The sequence below is a fragment of the Lepidochelys kempii genome, chromosome 1, assembly GCF_965140265.1.
Source record: "Lepidochelys kempii isolate rLepKem1 chromosome 1, rLepKem1.hap2, whole genome shotgun sequence".
NCBI lineage: Eukaryota > Metazoa > Chordata > Testudines > Cheloniidae > Lepidochelys > Lepidochelys kempii.
In genome coordinates this window covers 2686163-2707506 of record NC_133256.1, presented here as the reverse complement: position 1 = coordinate 2707506, position 21344 = coordinate 2686163, and the positions used below count along the sequence as shown (strand labels likewise).

The 21344-nt window shown below is 48.4% G+C and overlaps 1 protein-coding gene across 1 annotated transcript in view; it reads left to right on the top strand.

Moving 5' to 3' along the window:
* The first annotated feature begins 1383 nt into the window (after positions 1 to 1383).
* The window catches only part of LOC140905558 (uncharacterized), a 32526-nt gene continuing 12565 nt past the window's right edge, over positions 1384 to 21344 (top strand). The window contains exons 1-2 of the mRNA XM_073329085.1: positions 1384 to 2146; positions 2734 to 3259. Coding sequence (XP_073185186.1) covers positions 1567 to 2146; positions 2734 to 3259 — 1106 coding nt within the window. The 5' untranslated portion in view covers positions 1384 to 1566. The remainder of the gene's footprint in view (positions 2147 to 2733; positions 3260 to 21344) is intronic.

The following is a 21344-nucleotide window of genomic DNA, read 5'->3' as shown; positions in this document are numbered from 1 at the left end:
CTTCTTCCCCTTTTTAAAGATGGGCACTACATTAGCCTTTTTCCAGTCTTCCGGAACTTCCCCCGATCGCCATGAGTTTTTAAAGATAATGGCTAATGGCTCTGAAATCACATCCGCCAATTCCTTTAGCACTCTCGGATGCAACGCATCCGGCCCCATGGACTTGTGTACGTCCAGTTTTTCTAAATAGTCCCAAACCACTTCTTCCTTCACAGAGGGCTGGCTACCTCCTCCCCATGCTGTGCTGCCCAGTGCAGTCCTAAGAGATCACAGTGAGACTGGGGGTCAAACGCAATGTGTGTCATGGACAGTCCAGGTGAAGACCCAGGGTGACGTCCTAAAGGGGGCACTGTTTGATACCTCCCACCTGATCTGATCCGCCATCCAAGAGCCAGCTGGGCTTACAGAGGCAGGCAGGCAGGCAGCCAGACAATAGACATGCAGCACTGGAAATAGTGAACCCATGCGGCAGCTTGAGCAGGCAGACACTCATCCAGGTAACTCCTCCAATGGAAGCAGGGGTGCACAGGGCTCCCAACTCTCCCAGGACAGAGGGCCCACTGCATTACAGTCATGCCTGGAGTGGGGCTGGGCTGGAAGAGGCTCCCAATCAGATCTCTCGGATGGGTGGCTGAGGTTGGTGGGGGGAAGGTTGAGGGGTGCACGTTCCAACAGGTCTATGTGTCCTAGCGAGCACTTGGAGCCTCCCGGCTATCTAGGTTGCAGTGGGGTTGGGCCTGCACTTTTGTCCCCTAAGAGCCCCACACTTGCCCAGGAAAGGGCTTGCTCTTTCTCCCCGGCAGTGATGGTAGGTAGGGGAGCACACACCTGGCTCCACACAGGTTAGCACCTGTGATAAATGACGGGGGGAGGGTAGCTCCCTTTTATGATCACCCAACCATTCAGTTAGCTACAGAATCCTCCTTAGCAGCTGTACCCTGATTGCCTTGCCTGTAAAGAGTTAAAAAGTCTCACCGCTATGAAGTGAGTGGGCACCTGGCCAAAAGAGCCAATGGGAAGGCCAGAACTTTTTCTAAAATTGTGAATCCCCGCCCCTCGCTTTGTCTGATTATTGTTCTCTCGGCTAGAAAGAAACAGGCAGCAGCTACACTGTAAGAGACTTGAGGCCAGGTATGAAAAATCATCAGTATCATACCTAGAAAATACTCATTTAAAACCACAGATATGTAAGTAGATAAGGAAATGTCTAAGCCCTGGTCTACACTAGGACTTTAGGTCGAATTTAGCAACGTTAAATTGATTTAAACCTGCACCCGTCCACACAGTGAAGCCCTTTATTTCGACTTAAAGGCTCTTAAAATCGATTTCCTTACTCCACCCCTGACAAGTGGATTAGCGCTTAAATCGACGTTCCTGACTCGAATTTGGGGTACTGTGGACACAATTCGATGGTATTGGCCTCCGGGAGCTATCCCAGAGTGCTCCATTCTGACCGCTCTGGACAGCACTCTCAACTCAGATGCACTGGCCAGGTAGACAGGAAAAGAACCGCAAACTTTTGAATCTCATTTCCTGTTTGGCCAGCGTGGCAAGCTGCAGGTGACCATGCAGAGCTCATCAGCACAGGTGACCATGATGGAGTCCCAGAATCGCAAAAGAGCTCCAGCATGGACCGAACGGGAGGTACGGGATCTGATCGCTGTTTGGGGAGAGGAATCCGTGCTATCAGAACTCCGTTCCAGTTTTCGAAATGCCAAAACCTTTGTGAAAATCTCCCAGGGCGTGAAGGACAGAGGCCATAACAGGGACCCGAAGCAGTGCCGTGTGAAACTGGAGGAGCTGAGGCAAGCCTACCAGAAAACCAGAGAGGCGAACAGCCGCTCTGGGTCAGAGCCCCAAACATGCCGCTTCTATGATGAGCTGCATGCCATTTTAGGGGGTTCAGCCACCATTACCCCAGCCGTGTTGTTTGACTCCTTCAATGGAGATGGAGGCAATACGGAAGCAGGTTTTGGGGACGAAGAAGATGATGATGAGGAGGAGGTTGTAGATAGCTTACAGCAAGCAAGCGGAGAAACCGGTTTTCCCGACAGCCAGGAACTGTTTCTCACCCTAGACCTGGAGCCAGTACCCCCCGAACCCACCCAAGGCTGCCTCCTGGACCCAGCAGGCGGAGAAGGGACCTCTGCTGAGTGTACCTTTTAAAATGCTATACATGGTTTAAAAGCAAGCATGTGAAAGGATTACTTTGCCCTGGCATTTGCGGTTCTCCTAGATGTAGTCCTAAAGCCTTTGCAAAAGGTTTCTGGGGAGGGCAGCCTTATTTCGTCCTTCATGGTAGGACACTTTACCACTCCAGGCCAGTAACACGTACTCGGGAATCACTGTAGAACAAAGCATTGCAGTGTATGTTTGCTGGCATTCAACCAAAATCCGTTCTTTATCTCTCTGTGTTATCCTCAGGAGAGTGAGATATAATTCATGGTCACCTGGTTGAAATAGAGCGCTTTTCTTCAGGGACACTCAGAGGTGCCCATTCCTGCTGGGCTGTTTGCCTGTGGCTGAACAGAAATGTTCCCCGCTGTTAGCCACAGGGAGGGGGGAAGGTTGAGGGGGTAGTCACGCGGTGGGAGGAGGCAAAATGCGACCTTGTAACGAAAGCACATGTGCTATGTATGTAATGTTAACAGCAAGGTTTACCCTGAAAGAGTGTAGTGACTGTTTTATAAAATGTGTCTTTTTAAATACCGCTGTCCCTTTTTTTTTCTCCACCAGCTGCATGTGTTTCAATGATCACAGGATCTTCTCCTTCCCAGAGGCTAGTGAAGCTTAGAAAGAAAAAAAAACGCACTCACGATGAAATGTTCTCCGAGCTCATGCTGTCCTCCCACACTGACAGAGCACAGACGAATGCGCAGAGGCAAATAATGTCAGAGTGCAGGAAAGCACAAAATGACCGGGAGGAGAGGTGGAGGGCTGAAGAGAGTAAGTGGCGGGCTGAAGAGAGTAAGTGGCGGGCTGAAGACAGGGCTGAAGCTCAAATGTGGCGGCAGCGTGATGAGAGGAGGCAGGATTCAATGCTGAGGCTGCTGCAGGACCAAACCAGAATGCTCCAGTGTATGGTTGAGCTGCAGCAAAGGCAGCTGGAGCACAGACTGCCACTGCTGCCCCTCTGTAACCAACCGCCCTCCTCCCCAAGTTCCATAGCCTCCACACCCAGACGCCCAAGAACGCGGTGGAGGGGCCTTCGGCCAACCAGCCACTCCACCAAAGAGGATTGCCCAAAAAAAAGAAGGCTGTCATTCAATAAATTTTAAAGTTGTAAACTTTTAAAGTGCTGTGCTTAAAGTGCTGTGTGGCATTTTCCTTCCCTCCTCCACCACCCCTCCTGGGATACCTTGGTAGTCATCTCCCTATTTGTGTGATGAATGAATAACGAATGCATGACTGTGAAGCAGCAATGACTTTATTGCCTCTGCAAGCGGTGATTAAAGGGAGGAGGGGAGGGTGGTTAGCTTACAGGGAAGTAGAGTGAACCAAGGGGCGGGGGGTTTCATCAAGGAGAAACAAACAGAACTTTCACACCGTAGCCTGGCCAGTCATGAAACTGGTTTTCAAAGCTTCTCTGATGCGTACCGCGCCCTCCTGTGCTCTTCTAACCGCCCTGGTGTCTGGCTGCGCGTAACCAGCAGCTAGGCGATTTGCCTCAGCCTCCCACCCCGCCATAAACGTCTCCCCCTTACTCTCACAGATATTGTGGAGCACACAGCAAGCAGTAATAACAGTGGGAATATTGGTTTCGCTGAGGTCTAAGCGCGTCAGTAAACTGCGCCCGCGCGCCTTTAAACGTCCAAATGCACATTCTACCACCATTCTGCACTTGCTCAGCCTGTAGTTGAACAGCTCCTGACTACTCTCCAGGCTGCCTGTGTACGGCTTCATGAGCCATGGCATTAAGGGGTAGGCTGGGTCCCCAAGGATACATATAGGCATTTCAACATTCCCAACAGTTATTTTCTGGTCTGGGAATAAAGTCCCTTCCTGCAGCTTTTGAAACAGACCAGAGTTCCTGAAGATGCGAGCGTCATGCACCTTTCCCGGCCATCCCACGTTGATGTTGGTGAAACGTCCCTTGTGATCCACCAGAGCTTGCAGCACTATCGAAAAGTACCCCTTGCGGTTTATGTACTCGGCGGCTTGGTGCTCCGGTGCCAAGATAGGGATATGGGTTCCGTCTATGGCCCCCCCACAGTTAGGGAATCCCATTGCAGCAAAGCCATCCACTATGACCTGCACATTTCCCAGGGTCACTACCCTTGATATCAGCAGATCTTTGATTGCGTGGGCTACTTGCATCACAGCAGCCCCAACAGTAGATTTGCCCACTCCAAATTGATTCCCAACTGACCGGTAGCTGTCTGGCGTTGCAAGCTTCCACAGGGCTATCGCCACTCGCTTCTCAACTGTGGGGGCTGCTCTCATCCTGGTATTCATGCGCTTCAGGGCAGGGGAAAGCAAGTCACAAAGTTCCATGAAAGTGCCCTTACGCATGCGAAAGTTTCGCAGCCACTGGGAATCGTCCCAGACCTGCAACACTATGCGGTCCCACCAGTCTGTGCTTGTTTCCCGAGCCCAGAATCGGCGTTCCACAGCATGAACCTGCCCCATTAGCACCATGATGCATGCATTGTCAGGGCCCATGCTTTCAGAGAAATCTGTGTCCATGTCCTGATCACTCACGTGACCGCGCTGACATAGCCTCCTCGCCCGGTATCGCGTTGCCATGTTCTGGTGCTGCATATACTGCTGGATAATGCGTGTGGTGGTTGATGTGCTCCTAATTGCCAAAATGAGCTCAGCGGCCTCCATGCTTGCCTTGGTATGGCGTCCGCACAGAAAAAAGGCGCGGAACGATTGTCTGCCGTTGCTCTGACGGAGGGAGGGGCGACTGACGACACGGCTTACAGGGTTGGCTTCAGGGAGCTAAAATCAACAAAGGGTGTGCCTGTACATCAAGGAGTATTTCAGGCAGGACTGCACGGAGGGTTCCAATAAGAAATGGTGCACCAAAGTTATCATTGTTATTGGAACAAAGAGGTTAGCCTGGCCTCTGATTGATACATGGCTAGATTTACCTCGCTGCGCCTTCTCTGTGAGTGACTGCAGTGTGATCTAGACAGGGGAGGAGGAAAATGAGTACAAAACAAATCTGGTCTATTTCTTGTTCTGACCCACTCCATCTATCTTTTACATCTTTGGCTGGCAGCAGACGGTGCAGAAGGACTGCATGCCATCCACATCTCATGGCTGCTTGGCAGAAGATGGTACAGTACGACTGCTAGCCATCTTCATCTCTTGCCTGCCTGGCATAAGATGGTACAATACGACTGCAAGCAATCCTCATCTCTTGCCTGCCTGGCAGAAGATGGTACAGTACGACTGCTAGCAGTCCGTATCGCCTGCCCGCTCACCATAAGACGGTTCAATAGGACTGCAGGACTAAAGAGAATGACCTGGTCAAGTCACTCCAAATTTAGTCCCTGCGCCCATGTCTGCCCAGGTGCTCCCAGCCGACGTGGCCAGGAGCACCTCGGACACAGCGAGGACGACTACCAATCGTATTGCACCGTCTGCTGCCAGAAGGCAATGGGTTGCTGCTACTGTGCAGCAAAGCCGTACCGCGTCTGCCAGCACCCAGGAGACATAGGGTGACGGTTACCTGAGCTGGCTCCATGCTTGCCGTGGTATGGTGTCTGCACAGGTAACTCATGAAAAAAGGCGCGAAACGATTGTCTGCCCTTGCTTTCACGGAGGGAGGGAGGGAACGGGGGCCTGACGACACGTACCCAGAACCACCCGCGACAATGTTTTAGCCCCATCAGAGTGCTCCATTGTGAGTGCTCTGGACAACACTCTCAGATGCCCGATTGTTTGCCATTGCTCTGACGCTGGGAGGGGCGCTTACAGGGTTGGCTTCAGGGAGCTAAAATCAACAAAGGGGGTGGCTTTACATCAAGGAGTATTTCAGGCAGGACTTCACGGAGGGTTCCAATAAGAAATGGTGCACCTAAGTTATCGTTGTTATTGGAACAAGGAGGTTAGCCTGGCCTCTGATTGATACATGGCTAGATTTACCTCGCTGCACCTTCTCTGTAAGTGACTGCAGTGTGATCTAGAAGAATGAGTCCCCTAGACAGGGGAGGGGGGGAAGCAAATCTGGTCTATTTCTTGTTTTGATCCACTCCATCTATCTTTTACATCTTTGGCTGGCAGCAGACGGTGCAGAAGGACTGCATGCCATCCACATCTCATGGCTGCTCGGCAGAAGATGGTACAGTACGACTGCTAGCAGTCCGTATCGCCTGCCCGCTCACCATAAGACGGTTCAATAGGACTGACTGCAGGACTAAAGAGAATGACCTGCTCAAGTCACTCCAAATTTAGTCCCTGCGCCCATGTCTGCCCAGGCGCTCCTGATCGACCTCACAGAGGCGACCAGGAGCACCTCAGACATGACGATGACGGCTACCAGTCGTACTGTACCGTCTGCTGCCACAAGGCAAGGGGTTGCTGCTACTGTGTAGCAATGCCGTACTGCGTCTGCCAGCATCCAGGAGACATAGGGTGACGGTTACCTGAGCGGGCTCCATGCTTGCCGTGGTATGGCGTCTGCACAGGTAACTCAGGAAAAAAGGCGCAAAATGATTGTCTGCCCTTGCTTTCACGGGGGGAGGGAGGGTGGGAACGGGGGCCTGACGATATGTACCCAGAACCACCCGCGACAATGTTTTAGCCCCATCAGTCATTGGGATATCAACCCAGAATTCCAATGGACAGCGGAGACTGCGGGAACTGTGGGATAGCTACCCACAGTGCAACGCTCCGGAAGTCGACGCTTGCCTTGGTACTGTGGAAGCGCTCCGCCGAGTTAATGCACTTAATGCACTTAGAGCATTTTCTGTGGGGACACACACACTCGAATATATAAAACCGATTTTAAAAAAAAACGACTTCTATAAATTCGACCTAATTTCGTAGTGTAGACATACCCTAAGAAGATGCAATTAGGTTTATCACTTTTTATTTCTTTATGGCTTGTGGATTCCTCTTTGCTAAACCCAGGTGTTTTTGTTTTCCTTGGTAACCTTTAAGCTGGACCTCAAGAAAGCTATACTCGGTGTTTCACCACCCTCCTAGTGAAATAGTGTTTCCTAATATCCAACCTTAACCTTCCCCACTGCAACTTGAGACCATTACTCCTCATCTGCCACCACAGAGAACAGTCTAGATCCATCCTCTTTGGAACCCCCCTTTCAGGTAGTTGAAAGCAGCTATCAAATCCCCCCTCATTCTTCTCTTCCGCAGACTAAACAATCCCAATTCCCTCAGCCTCTCCTCATAAGTCATGTGCTCCAGTCCCCTAATCATTTTTGTTGCTCTCTGCTGGACTCTTTCCCATTTTTCCACATCCTTCTTGTAGTGTGGGGCCCAAAACTGGACACAGTACTGCAGATGAAGCCTCACCACTGAGGAATAGAGGGGAAAGATCCCGTCCCTCGATCTGCTCGCTATGCCCCTACTTATACATCCCGAAATGCCATTGGCCTTCTTGGCAACAAGGGCACACTGCTGAGTCATATCCAGCTTCTCGTCCACTGTCACCCCTAGGTCCGTTTCTGCAGAACTGCTGCCGAGCCATTCAGTCCCTAGCTGTGGCGGTGCATGGGATTCTTCTGTCCTAAGTGCAGGACTCTGCACTTGTCCTTGTTGAACCTCATCAGATTTCTTTTGGCCCAATCCTCCAATTCTTCTAGGCCACTCTGCACCCCATCCCAACCCTCCAGCGTATCTACCTCACCCACGAGCTTAGTGTCATCTGTGAACTTGCAGAGGGTGCAATCCATCCCATCATCCAGATCATTAATAAAGATGTTGAACAAAAATGGACTGACCCCTTGGGCACTCCGCTTGATACCGGCTGCCAACTAGACATCGAGCCTTTGATCACTACCCTTTGAGCCTGATAATCTAGCCAGGTTTCTATCTACCTTATAGTCCATTCATCTAATCCATACCTCTTTAACTTGTTGCCAAGAATACTGTGGGAGACTGCATCAAAGGCTTTGCTAAAGTCAAGATAACTTGCTTTTCAAAATCTCCAATGATGGAGATTCCAGAGCCTCCCTAGCAATTTATTTCAGTGCCTAACCAATTAGGAAGTTTTATCTAATGTGAGCAACTTAAATCTCCCTCGCTACAATTTAAGCCTGTTGCTTCTTGTCCTATCCTCAGAGGTTAAGAACAATTTTTCCCTTTCTTCCTTGGACCAATCTCTTATGTACTTGAAAACTGTTATCATGTCCCCTCTCAGTCTTCTCTTTTCCAGACTGAACAAACCCAATTCTTTGATTCTTCCCTCATAGGTCATGTTTTCTAGACCTTTAATCATTTTTGTTGCTCTTTCTGGACTTTTTCCAATTTGTCCACATATTTCCTGAAATGTGGCACCCAGAACTGGACACAATACTCTAGATGAGGCCTGATCAGTGCAGAGTTGAGTTGAAAAATTACTTCTCATGCCTTGCTTTCAACATTCCTGCTAATACATCTCAGAATGATGATTGCTTTTTTTTGCAACACCGTTACACTATTGACTCATATTTAGCTTGTGGTCCACTATGACCCCCAGATCCCTTTCCTCAGTACTCCTTCATAGGCAGTCATTTCCCATTCTGTATGTTTGCATCTGATTGTTCCTTCAGAAGCGGAGCAATTTGCATGCGTCCTTATTGAATTTCATCCTATTTATTTCAAACCATTTTTTCTAATTTGTCCAGATCATTTTGAATTTTCATCCTATCCTCCAAAGCACTTGCAACCCCTCCCAGCTTGGTATCATCCACAAACTTTGTAAGTGTACTCTCTATGCCAGACCTACAACTGATACATGAGGGACCCCACTTGTTATGCCCTTCCAGAATGACTGTGAGCCACTAATAACTATTCTCTTTCAATGATTTTCCAACCAGTTATATAACCACCTTACAGTAGTTCCATGTAGGTTGCATTTAAGAGTGACCAGGGCTCTGGTTTTCAACTGGAACACCTGGTTGAAAAGGGACCCTGGAGGCTCTGGTCAGCACTGGCAATTGGATTATTAAATGTCCCATCAGTGGTGCTGCAGAACCAAGGTAAACTAATTTCTACCTCTTCCAGCCCCACCCTGCACTGCACCGCGGTAGCAGCCAGCAGGTCTGGCTTCTACCTATGGGGGCCAGGGAGCTTCATGTGCTGCCCCCTCCCTGAGCATTGGCTCTACACTCCAATTGGCCAGAAACCAGCCAATGGGACCTGGGGGGTGGTGCCTGCAGGTGAGAGAAGCAGGCCGAGCCTCCCCCAGAAGCTAGACCTGTTGGCTGCTTGCAGCCCGGGGAGCAGTACGGAGCCAGGACAGGAAGGTAAACCCATGCCCCAGCCCCAACCCAGAGACCTCCCAAACCAGCAGCCCCCTCCGACACCCCAAACTCCTTATCCCTGGCACCACCCCAGAACTTGCACCCCCAGCCCAGAGCCCTGACTTCCTCCCACACCCCAACCTCGTGTCAGAAGATTTGGAAAAAGCGAATGTACTCAATGGTTTTTTTGCTTCTGTCTTCACGAACAAGGTCAGCTCCCTGACTGCTGCACTGGGCAGCACAGCATGGGGAGGAGGTGACCAGCCCTCTGTGGAGAAAGAAGTGGTTCAGGACTATTTAGAAAAGCTGGACGAGTACAAGTCCATGGGGGCCGGATGTGCTGCATCCAACGGTGCTAAAGGAGTTGGTGGATGTGATTGCAGAGCCATTGGCCATTATCTTTGAAAACTCATGGCGATTGGGGGAGGTCCCGGATGACTGGAAAAAGGCTAATGTAGGGCCCATCTTTAAAAAAGGGAAGGAGGAGGATCTGAGGAACTACAGGCCAGTCAGCCTCACCTCAGTCCCTGGAAAAATCATGGAGCAGGTCTTCAAGGAATCAATTTTGAATCACTTAGAAGAGAGGAAAGTGATCAGGAACAGTCAGCATGGATTCACCAAGGGCAAGTCATCCCTGACTAACCTAATTGCCTTCTATGATGAGATAACTGGCTCTATGGATGAGGGGAAAACAGTGGACATGTTATTCCTTAATACTGGGTTGTATTAGTAGGAGCATTGCAAGCAGAAGGAGGGAAGTGATTATTTCCTCTTATTCGGCACTGGTGAGGCCACACCTGGAGTACTGTGTCCAGTTTGGGGCCCCCCATTACAAAAGGGATGCAAACAAATTGGAGAGAGTCCAGTGGTGGGCAACAAAAATGATAAGGAGGCTGGGCACATGACTTATGAGGCAAGGCTGAGGGAACAGGGGTTATTTAGTCTGCAGAAGAGAAGAGTGAGGGGGGATTTGATAGCAGCCTTCAGCTACCTGAAGGGGGGGTTCCAAAGAGGATGGAGCTTGGCTGTTCTCAGTGGTGGCAGATGACAGAACGAGGAGTAATGGTCTCAAGCTGCAGTGGGGGAGGTTTAGGTTGGATATTAGGAAACACTATTTCACTAGGAGGGTGGTGAAACACTGGAATGGGTTACCTAGGGAGGTGGCGAAATCTCCATCCTTAGAGGTTTTTAAGTCCCAACTTGACAAAGCCCTGGCTGGGATGATTTAGTTGGTGTTGGTCCTGCTTTGAGCAGGGGATTGGACTAGATGACCTCCTGAGGTCTCTTCCACCCTAATATTCTAGGATTCTAAATTCGCTGTTCTGGGGTTTTCTGTCATGCACCTTCTGCCGGCAGCTCACCAGACAGAGACAGGACCCCATATCCTGTGTTTGTACTTTGTTAGACATGAGCCCTGTCTGGTAAACTGTAACTCATTTCCTCATTTGGCTCACAGCTACGGTGATAAGAATATGTCTAAAAGGTAATAAAGCTGGTTGGGTGACTTTGTCACGGAAACGTTCTGGTGGGTTTTTTTAATGAATAACATCAAGGTCTGCTGAATTAGCAGGTTGCCTTACCTGTGAATACTGATAACACAGGAGCCCCAAGGACAGAAGTACTGAGCAGCCCGAACAGCGTTACCAAAACAACAACATTCCAGCCTTCAGCACTTAACAACAGCCAGCTGACACTCTGAGCCCAGGGTTGAGTTGCACACTCCTGACTTATATCCAGCTTCTTGTCCACTGTAATCCCCATGTGCTTTTCTTCAGAACTGCCGCTTAGCTAATCAGTCTCCAGCCTGTAGCAGTGCCTGGTATTTTTCCATCCTATGTGTGGTGTGCCCTTTTTCCCAAGAAGGCTAATGGCATATTGGTCTGCATTAGTATGAGAATTGCCAGCAGAGTGAGGGAAGTGATTATTCCACTCTATAGGGCACTGGTGAGGCCACATCTGGAGTATTGCATCCACTTTTGGATTTAGGAGGGAGTCCATGACCACCAACTGTCAACTCTTCTTGGGAGTGGTGTTCATGGAACCCACATCCCTACAACAATGCATCTCATGCCTTCCGGTCGATGGGGTCTACTTCTGATCCCTTCCCACAGATGGCTCCTCTAAACTGTCCTTAATGTTCGTTGAGAGTGCTGACAGATGTTGGGCTGTGTGTGTACCCCTGCCTGTATGCTGTCTCAGTTTCTGCAGGTAACTGAGACAACACTCCGTGATCGAAGAAATTGACACAACCACAGTTTAACTGAGCAACAAAGGCACCCAAGCACTGGTTTATTGTCGTGAAGCACAATGAGAAGCATCCTATATCTTAGAGGACCCTTCAAATTTGAGCACTCTGATACAATGGAACAGCTGGAACACTGAGTGGACTTGTCAGCATCCCCTGGGACGAACAAGTTGTTTTATAGTTCACTGTTATTTACACCATACTGGGAGTAGGGATTGTACTGCCCCCCGGACGCTTGTGCTCCTCACCCTCTGACAAGGTCATGTATCACCCTGTGATGTCACCGAAGCCTACCCATCTCCATGTCTGGGGTGGTATAACCAAAATATCTCTGTTCATTGCGTAATGATACCTTGGTGGTCAGAAGGTTCTAGTTATCTCTCTGGTGTCAGGATGTCTCAGTGCTTCATGTCCCGGGGCTCCTAATGCTAGGCACAGGAGTCTATGATTCTATCCTAGATGTGTTTATTTTTCAGCCTCAGCTCTTTTCCTGCCAGTGGCTGGACTTTTCCACACACAGTCTGACCGAGAGGCTGGCTGAGCTATGCTGCACCTGTGAGCAGTGCTTGCTTTGAGCTACAACTCTTGCTCAGGGTGAAGGCCTGATACTGGGCCTCTAGTTCAGGGTCTTATTTCAGACTCTCTTTCTACTGTACAAACTGTTCTCTGCCAGAGTACCTGTGCAGAGAACCTGAAAACGGTTTCTGACCTCTATGGGCATTGCGGGTACAAGGGTTCTCCTCTTTCTTCTACTGGACGTCACATGCTGCCAATTTTCTTCCCCCTTCTGCGCTGCCCTCTCTGATTCTTCAGTATGCTGTGCCTGCAGAACCAACTGAAGAAAGTCTTCATTTTCTCCGATGCAATGCAGGGTTGATACTTGGGTCTCTAGTCCTTTAACCTTCTCTTCCGATATGGAGACCAGCTTGCACTTTATACAGACAAAGTCGCTTCTATCCTCTGGGAGAAGGACAAACATGGCATATCCTTTGCAGGTCACAACAGCTGATCACTCACAATCCATATTGTCTTCCTTCTAAAAGCCTCTTCAAATGTTGTATTTACTGCTCACAGAAACCTGAAAGGCAAAAAACTCTGTGGTAACTCCCCCCAGGCAAATTCCCTGTGTTTGTCTCTCTTCTGATTGCCGCTTCAGATAGCCTTTGGATAATGGTTGCTTTCACTCAGCAGGACATGTGACCAGAGCACATGACATGGAACTCCATTATGGGTAGGTGTATTTTTCCAGAAACTAGAAGTGGAATTTTTTTGGGGGGGAACAAAGGATTTCCCCCATATGTTAAAGATATATAAGGTTGGGTGTGACATCATCTAGAGCCCTCACTCCCCACGCAAGAGAACTCCTGGAAACACCCGAGAAAGACAATAAGGAGTCCAGTGGCACCTTAAAGATTAACAAATGTACTTGGGCATAAACTTTTGTGGGTAAAAAAACCACTTCTTGAGATGCATGTTGCATCTGAAGAAGTGGATTTTTTACCCACAAGAGCTTATGCCCAATTAAATCTGTTTATCTGTATCCACAAACAACGAGGAGTCCAGTGGCACCTGAAAGACTAACATGGCTACCCCTCTGACACTTGTCTCCCGAGAAAAAAAGACTGAACTGGGGGAAGTGCTGGTCCCAGGCTGAAAGCATTTCTAGCCTGTGTATGGAAACCCAGTGGACTGCTTGTATCACCAACTAGGATGAAAAACTGCTAATTCATATCCAATCTATCTAGTATTTTAGGCTTAGTTTGGGTTTTTTTTTTTATTTGCTAGGTAATCTGCTTTGACCTGGTTAGGATCATTTTTAATTGGTTAAAATCCATTGTTTTTTAGTTACACTTTTTTTATTTAAATCTAAATCAGTGTGCCCTTGAGTGTCTGGAGAAAATCTCAGCTTGATTAACGCGGACTTGTTGCATATCCTTCCCACAACAAGGGGAGGGCAAACTCTATTAATGAGCTCCATTGTACAAATCCCTGTGCAGTGCAAGACAGTATAAATGTCGGTTTATACTGCATTGGGGGTTGGGAGCCTCAGGAGTTGGGAAATCGGCTGATGTCCATTGTCTGCACTTCTGTGGCTTAGGTAAGCCCTCAGGTAGCTCCGTTTGGGTGTGTTTTCACCCTCTGCTGTCATGCTGGGTGATAACAGGACCTGGAGACACTGAATTACGAGCAAAACAGTGTGAACAAGGATCAGCTCAGTTGGGTGATTAGAGGGGCACAGCAGTTTGCACGGCTCCCAGACTGCTCCCCGGAGGTGACATCCCCTAACACTCATACCGTCTGAAATGCAAATTAGTCACTCAGGCATCTGTGATGCAAGTATGGGAGAGGGAATGTAGCCGGAAGAAAAGATCCAGACATAACATAAAATAATAAAATAAAAATGGCCCCTGGACAACAGATTTGGGAATCTCAGGGAATCTCAGTGAATTCCAGGTGATTCTGGACTTCGGAGTGGTGAAGGAATCACACAGTGAGTGGAGAAGCCCCATTGTATTAGTTCTCACAGAGGTTAGTACAACCCATTTCTGCATGGATTTCTGAAAGATCAACACAGTATTGAAATACTTACCTGCTGCAAAGAGTAGATGAACACTGGGAGCTGCCAGATATATATTCAATTTTAGATCTCACAAAGGGACACTGGCAAATACTCTTGATGCCAGAATCCTGGGAGAAGAAAGCCTTTTCCAGCCCCTTCAGCTTGTATCAATTCAGGATCATGTCATCTCACAGTGTGGCAGCGACTTTGTAGAGGCTACACACAGAAAAGAAAGCCATCACCAATTGCTAAAATGAACAGTCTGTGAGATTCAGTTTGCCCTGGTAATCTGAGCTCCTGGTGTTTGCAAATCATTTCTTCACTCCCTGGGGAGGCTTTCAGGATGAATTTTTCCAGGGTCTATTTTCCGTTCTTCACGGAGTTCAGGGAATTCTCCAGGAGTTCTGGCCAACCAGAGAGTCCTCAGGGACAGTACAGGAGACACAAAGGATACTGTCCAGCATGCCGAGTGGGAGATGTGAAATTCCTACACCGATTCTCAGGGCTCTGCCTTCCTGTCACTGGAAGGAGATTTCCGCTCTCTGCTGATCAGGATTTTGGTGAGTTTCTTGTTTCTGCATTAAAGTTAGTGCTCAGGGCTCAGTCAGAGACAAGGAACTGATCTTAAAATGAGAATTTGTCTAGATGATTTCTAGTCCATTTGTAGTTCCAATTTACCAGGTAAATCCCTTGGTCTTTCTGACAATACTAAACGTTCAGGTTGCCGTGGTGGTGAATTTCTACTCAGACGGTTCTTGACTTGAACCTCGGAACCCTTCCTGAGTCCTTCTCTCTGTCTCATTCGCTGCCTTTTGGGGGCTGTCTAGTTTTTCCTCTGGTTTGCTCAAGTTTTCTAATTCAGCGACTCCACTGCCCTGTTGGGAAATGCAGCCAAAGCCTCTGCAGTGGGTATTTGTGTTATCACAGGGTTCACAACAAGAATGGGTCACACACTGGGCAGATTCTGCTCTCACATTCTGCCCTCAGTTGGTCACTCCCATTTGACACTGTCCTCCCTGAGAGCAAATTCAGGGCTCACATGTTTGAAATCCTCATCTTTCATACCCGGTCTCAGAATGCCATATAAACTGGGGATTTCCTTCAGACTCTTTGAGCACCATGACCCTAACCCTAACCATAACAGAATAGCACTCTCTGGAGCAGGACCTGAAGCCGTGATTTTCACATCTCAGAGCCGAAAGTTAAACAGTAAAGGAGAAACTGCTTTCACTGATTTCAATGGCAAAACTCTCAACAGGAATTCACTCTAAATTCACATGTGGGGACTTAAATAAATGCCCTGATTTACACCGGCCATGAGCCTCCAGTGACTTCAACTGGAGTCGTTCTGTGGCCTCGAAGAATGGGTGAGCTTGTTTGGCCTGAAGAAAAACTGAGAAGAGAACTGTTGAAATCTCAAACTCACAGGTTTACAGTTTCAGAACAATGAGGATAGTAAATTTTTCAGCGAGCAGGAGGGCTCTACTTTCTCTGTGCCCCTGCATCTCTGGTTCTGGAGAGGACAAGAAACACCAAAAAGCAGTAAAAAGAAAAGCATGTTTCTGGCACGGAGGAAACCAGGCAGGGTTGGAAATCTCAGCAGAGAAGGTCCAGGAATGCACAGTGTGTGTGTGCGCGGGAGGGGGAGTGCACTATCCATAGCAACTCTGATGCAATGAACAGTGATAATGGAGTGAATGGTCCTGACTCCCGAGTCAAACCTTCCCGTTCTCTCAATTTCTACCTCCAACACCCTGCATAGGCTGAGCAGCTGCTGGGGTTCCCTTCGCCTCCGGAGAGGCTGTTCATTCTGATCTCCCCTGTTTCACCGGTGCAGGCAGACACTGAGTTTAACCTTGTCTGAGAAGGTATTTCTGTGAGCTGTCGCTATCGGGTCTGGCACCTGGTTTTGGTCCTGGGTGAGGGGTGTCACTGTGTGGCAGGGCTGGAAGTCGTGAGTGTGGAGGCCCCACATGGAGAGGCAAGCGATGCTCAGGGCTGTGCGGGGAGGCAGGGGGCAGGTGCACACACAAGCGGGCGGCACCGTTGGTTGTTGGGGCATGCAGGTGGTACATGGAAAAGCGGGCAGTGCTGGGGCTTGTGGGGAGGCAGGGGGTGCATGGACAGGCGGGCAGCGCTGTTGGTTGTGGGGGCAAATAGCATAGTCAACACAGAGAAGCAGCAGCTCTGGGAGTTGTGGAGCAATCAGGGTGTATACACAGACAGATAGGCAGTGCTGGGGGATGTGGGAGCAGGCAGGGGGTCTACAAGGACAGGTGGGCATTTCTGGACCTTGCAGAGTTAGGCATGGGGTGTATATGGACAGGCAGGCAGTGCTGGGTGTTGTTTGGGAAAGCAGTGGGTACACAGACAATCAGGCAAGCGCTGGAGTATGTGGGGAGGCAGGGTTATGTAGATGGCGAGGTGGGGAGCACTGGGGGTTATAGGGCAGACAGAAGGTGTACACAGAGAGGTGGGCAGCAATGCTGAAATTCATATATTCAGACATCAAGAATGGTAACATTAAAAAATGATTCAATCTCCCTGGACACTCAGTAACAGACTGAAAAGTGGCCACTCTTCACCAAAACAGACTTCAATGAGAAACTGCAGAGCTGGGATTAATTTGCAAATGTGACATTATCAGACTGTGTCTGAACAGAGACTGGGAATGGCTGGCTCACTACAAAAAGTAATTTCCCCCACTCTTTGATATTCACACCTTCTCGTCAACTGTTGGGAGTGGGCCACATCCACCTTGATTGAATTGGCCTCATTAGCACTGGTCCTCCACTTGGTAAAGTAATTCCCAAATTTTCATGTGTTAGTATATTTATACCAGCCGACTGTAATTTCCACTCCATGCATCTGACAAAGTGGGTTATAGCCCAAGAAAGTTTACGCCCAAATAAATGTCTTTAAGGTGCCACTGGACTCCTCATTGTTTTTTCAGCCTAATTCCACATTTTTCATGTTTTGAATATGCTACATTTCAGTTTAATTGAGTGTCCTCTTTATCTTGTGTTATGAGACCGGGGAAACACATTCTCGATATATTCTCTGCCAGTCAGTAATTTACAGACTTTTCTCGTGCCCCCTCTTGTTCATCTTCTTTCTAAGGCAAAAATCAGTATTTTCAACCTCTCTTCATATGAGAGTTTCCCCAGGGCCTTGATCATTCTCATTGCCCTTCCCTGATCCCCCTCTAGTTCTGTAATGTACTGTCTCAGAAGGGTGCCCAGTATGACACAGAGGAGTCCAGAGGAGGGTGAAACATTGACTGCTCTCATGGAATTGTATTTTGTGTATGATTGTCAACCCTATTGCTCCTGGACTGCAGTGTTTTGCTTCATTTCTGTCCAGAGTTCATACAGTTAAATTAGAACCTTATTAGGTGTTTGAGGAGTTCAAGCTTTTCCCTCCAATGGGCATACACATCACAGTTTATTGACATCGAAATTCATCTGCCATCATGCTGCCCATTCACTGGCATGGTTAGCTCCATCTGACATCTCCTTTGGACTTGACTGTGATCTAAGTACTCTGGTGTCATTTGCAAATGTTGGCAACTTTCCAGATTTTTAATAACTACAAAATATTAACCATAGTATTTGTTAAAAAGCCTGTAACCTCCCTCACTCTGCTTTTCTCCCTTCACAGGCATCTTGACTTTTTCTGAGCCCAATCGATGCATCAGTCAACTGATGGCAGCTTTCAACTTCACCCCTTCATTATTCATCCTAATGGGTATCCCTGGCCTGGAAGCTGTTCTGTGTCATGCTGACATCATATACTCCCATCCACTTCTCCATTCTGACACACCAGTTTGGTCAGGGCATTGCTCCGCATGTTCACATCATCTTGGCCAACCTCTGTTTCATCGTACCACCCACGCTCAACCCTATCATGTACAGGGTCAAAACCAAAGAGCTTTGTGACAAGTGGGCAAATGCACCTGCAGAAGGTGATCGCTGGGGGCCACTGACTTTAAACCTGCATGACAAGAGGAGGAAGGATATATCCTCATCAGTCAAGGATGCTCTTTTTCATTTTGGCTGAGCTCAACGTTGTGGGAGTTTACAATCTGAGAACTTCCTCACACCTATGGTCTTTTCATTCCATGATCAAACACTGTTCTCTCTGTTGCTGAGTTTCTTCTCTCTGACCATCACCTGTTTTCTATCAGCATCACCCATCCTTCCCCACTCCCACACATCCTGTTACTCAGCCTTTCTATTACTTCCAGAACACCAAAAGAAAACTGCAGCTTTTTGACACAAAGTGGCTTTCCATTAGTCCCTGTGTGAACAGGCTTCTGGATCTGTTCAGACAAACAGAAGCTATGCTTTCAGATTGCCAAAGTCAAAGAAAGAAACTACAAGGCTGAACTTCTTTATCAAATATGCAGTGATCCAGTTAACAAAATTTACCTGATCTTTCTATGTCTAATCCTTCAGGAAGCCTGGAAGATAAACCAAATGTTTCATTTGGAAAGTGCTAATACAGGAAAGCTGCTGCAGGAATTGAGGACATTCTAGGAGAGCTTCTTGTTGACAGTTATGAAACGGTCTGTTTTTGAGAACATGACTGCTGTGTTAAACTATGATATCGCCTTTGAGTCAAATAACTTAGAATCTTAGAAGATTAGGGTTGGAAGAGACCTCAAGAAGCTATCTAGTCCAACACCCTGCTCAAAGCAAGACCAACCCCAACTAAATCATTCCCAAATCCTACCCAACTAAATCACAACTTACTGACTTGCACACATGATTTTGGAGTTTTATTTCAGATGGAATTTTTACAATACACACTGGCTATTTCTGTGGTCAAAGACACCAAAAATAGGTGTTGAGATTTCATGTTGGAGTTTGTGAAACAGGAAACCAAGTTTAGCAGTTTGGGATTGAAGATCTTGAACTTATGACCACCCCTGAACTGATCCATCCCTGGTTGCTCATTCCCAGCTTCTGGCAAACAGAATCTAGAGACACCATCCCAGGAAATAACTATTGATGGACCTATCCTCCATGAATTTATCTAGTTCTTTTTTAAATCTTGTTAAACTCTTGGCCTTCGTAACATCCTCTGGCAAGGAGTTCCATGGGTTGACTGTATGTTGTGTGAAGAAAGACTTCCTTTTATTTGTTTTAAACCTGCTGCCTATTAAGGATCATCTTCAATGATCTAAAAATTGAAAAAGAGTCCTACAAAAAGTGGAAACTAGGTCAAATTATAAAGGGTGAATATAAACAAATAATAGAAGCATGTAGAGACAAAATTAGAATAGCCAAGGCACAAAAAATAATCAAACCAGATAGAGACATAAAGGGCAACACAAAAACATTTTACAATTACATTGGAAGCAAGAGGAAGATCAAGGACAGGGTAGGCCCATTACTCAATGTGGTGGTGGGGGGAAACAATAACAGAAAATGTGGAAGTGGCAGAAGTCCTTAATGACATCTTTGTTTCAGTTTTCACCAAAAAGGTTGTGGTGAATGCCAGTGAAAATGAGTTGGGATCAGAAGCTAAAATAGGGAAAGAACAAGTTAAAAATTACTTAGACAAGATAGGTGTCTTCAAGTCACCAGGGCCTGATGATATGCACCCTAAAATACTAAGGAAGCTGACTGAGGAGATATCTGAGTCATTAACGATTAACTTTGAAAAGTCATGAAAGACGGGAGAGATTCCAGAAGATTGGAAAATGGCAAATATAGCACTGATCTATAAAGGGGGAAATAAGGACAACCTGGGAATAACAGATGAGCCAGCTTAATATCAGTACCCGGAAAAATAATGGATCAAATAATTAAGCAATCCATTGGCAAACATAAGGTGATAAGTAACAATCAGCATGGATTAATGAAAAACAATTCATGTGTAAAAGGGGGGGGGGGGTTCCCCACCGCCTAGCAGAGGGATGAGCCCCTATAAACACCAGAGTGGGCAGACTCAGAGAGCTCCGAACGCACCCCTCAGAGGGTCAGGCGCAGGACAGGAAGTATAAAAGCCCAGCCACAGAGCTCACTCATGGAGCAGCCGCCGGAGAGGCCAGATGCCTCTGGTCTAGCTTCCGGCTGGGAGAACCTGCGGCAGAACTGAGGACTGGCCTGACCTGCCAATGCCTGATGCTGACCAGAGCCAGGAGGAGCTGCCCAGCCTGCCCCTCGCCAGTTACCCGGAGGACCCCATGGTGCTTGACTCCCCAGAGGATACCGTCTTGACCCAGGTACCTCCAGAGGGGGAGTTCGGAAGTAGCCCGGGGGCAGCCGACCCTAGCCTGGATGCAGCACGCCCAGAGCCCATGTCAGTGTGTTGTGGCCAGGATCCCCGCTGAGGCAGCAGTGGGTCTTCTCCCGCGGCTAGGGCCCCGGGCTGGGATGCAGTGGCGCGGGAGGGCCTGCCCCCCCCCCCAACCTGTGGGTGGCAGTCTCCCCTCTCCCAGGCCCTTCTGAGCCAAGAGCCTGGACTTGCTATTTACCTGCCTCTGCTCAGCCCCTGCTTGAGGGCCTGAGCCACTGACTCTTTCTTGCCCCGACCTGACCCAGGGCTATAATAGATGGTTGCTCCACCCCTGCCAGAGGGCCTGAGCCATTGACTCATTGGTACCTGCCGACCACCGGCTGGGCACGAATCACTGTTGGTGTTGCCCCTACCTCCACCATGGCGAGAAACTCCCATGGCAGACTGACTCCCCACCAGCAACTGTGAGGACAGAAGGAGGTGGTGTGGTTCCCCGCTGCCCCCGAGAGGGACGAGCCCCGGCCAAACCCCTCTCCATCATGTCAAACCAACCTGGTAGCTTTCTTTGACAGGGTAACAAGCCTTTTGGAGGGGGGCAAGCGGTAGACGTGGTGTATTTTGTCTTTAGTAAAGCTTCTGATACTGTCTTGTATGACCTTCTCATAAGCAAACTAGGGAAATGTAATAGGGTTTCCAACTTTCTATTGGCACAAAACCGAACACCCGAGCCCTCACCTTCCCCAAGGCCCTGCCCACTACATTCCCCCTCCCTTGGTGGCTCACTGTCCCCCACCCTCACTCATTTCCACTGGGCTGGTGAAGGAGGTTGAGGTATAGGAGAGGGTGAGGGCTCTAAATGGGGGTGCAGGCTCCAGGG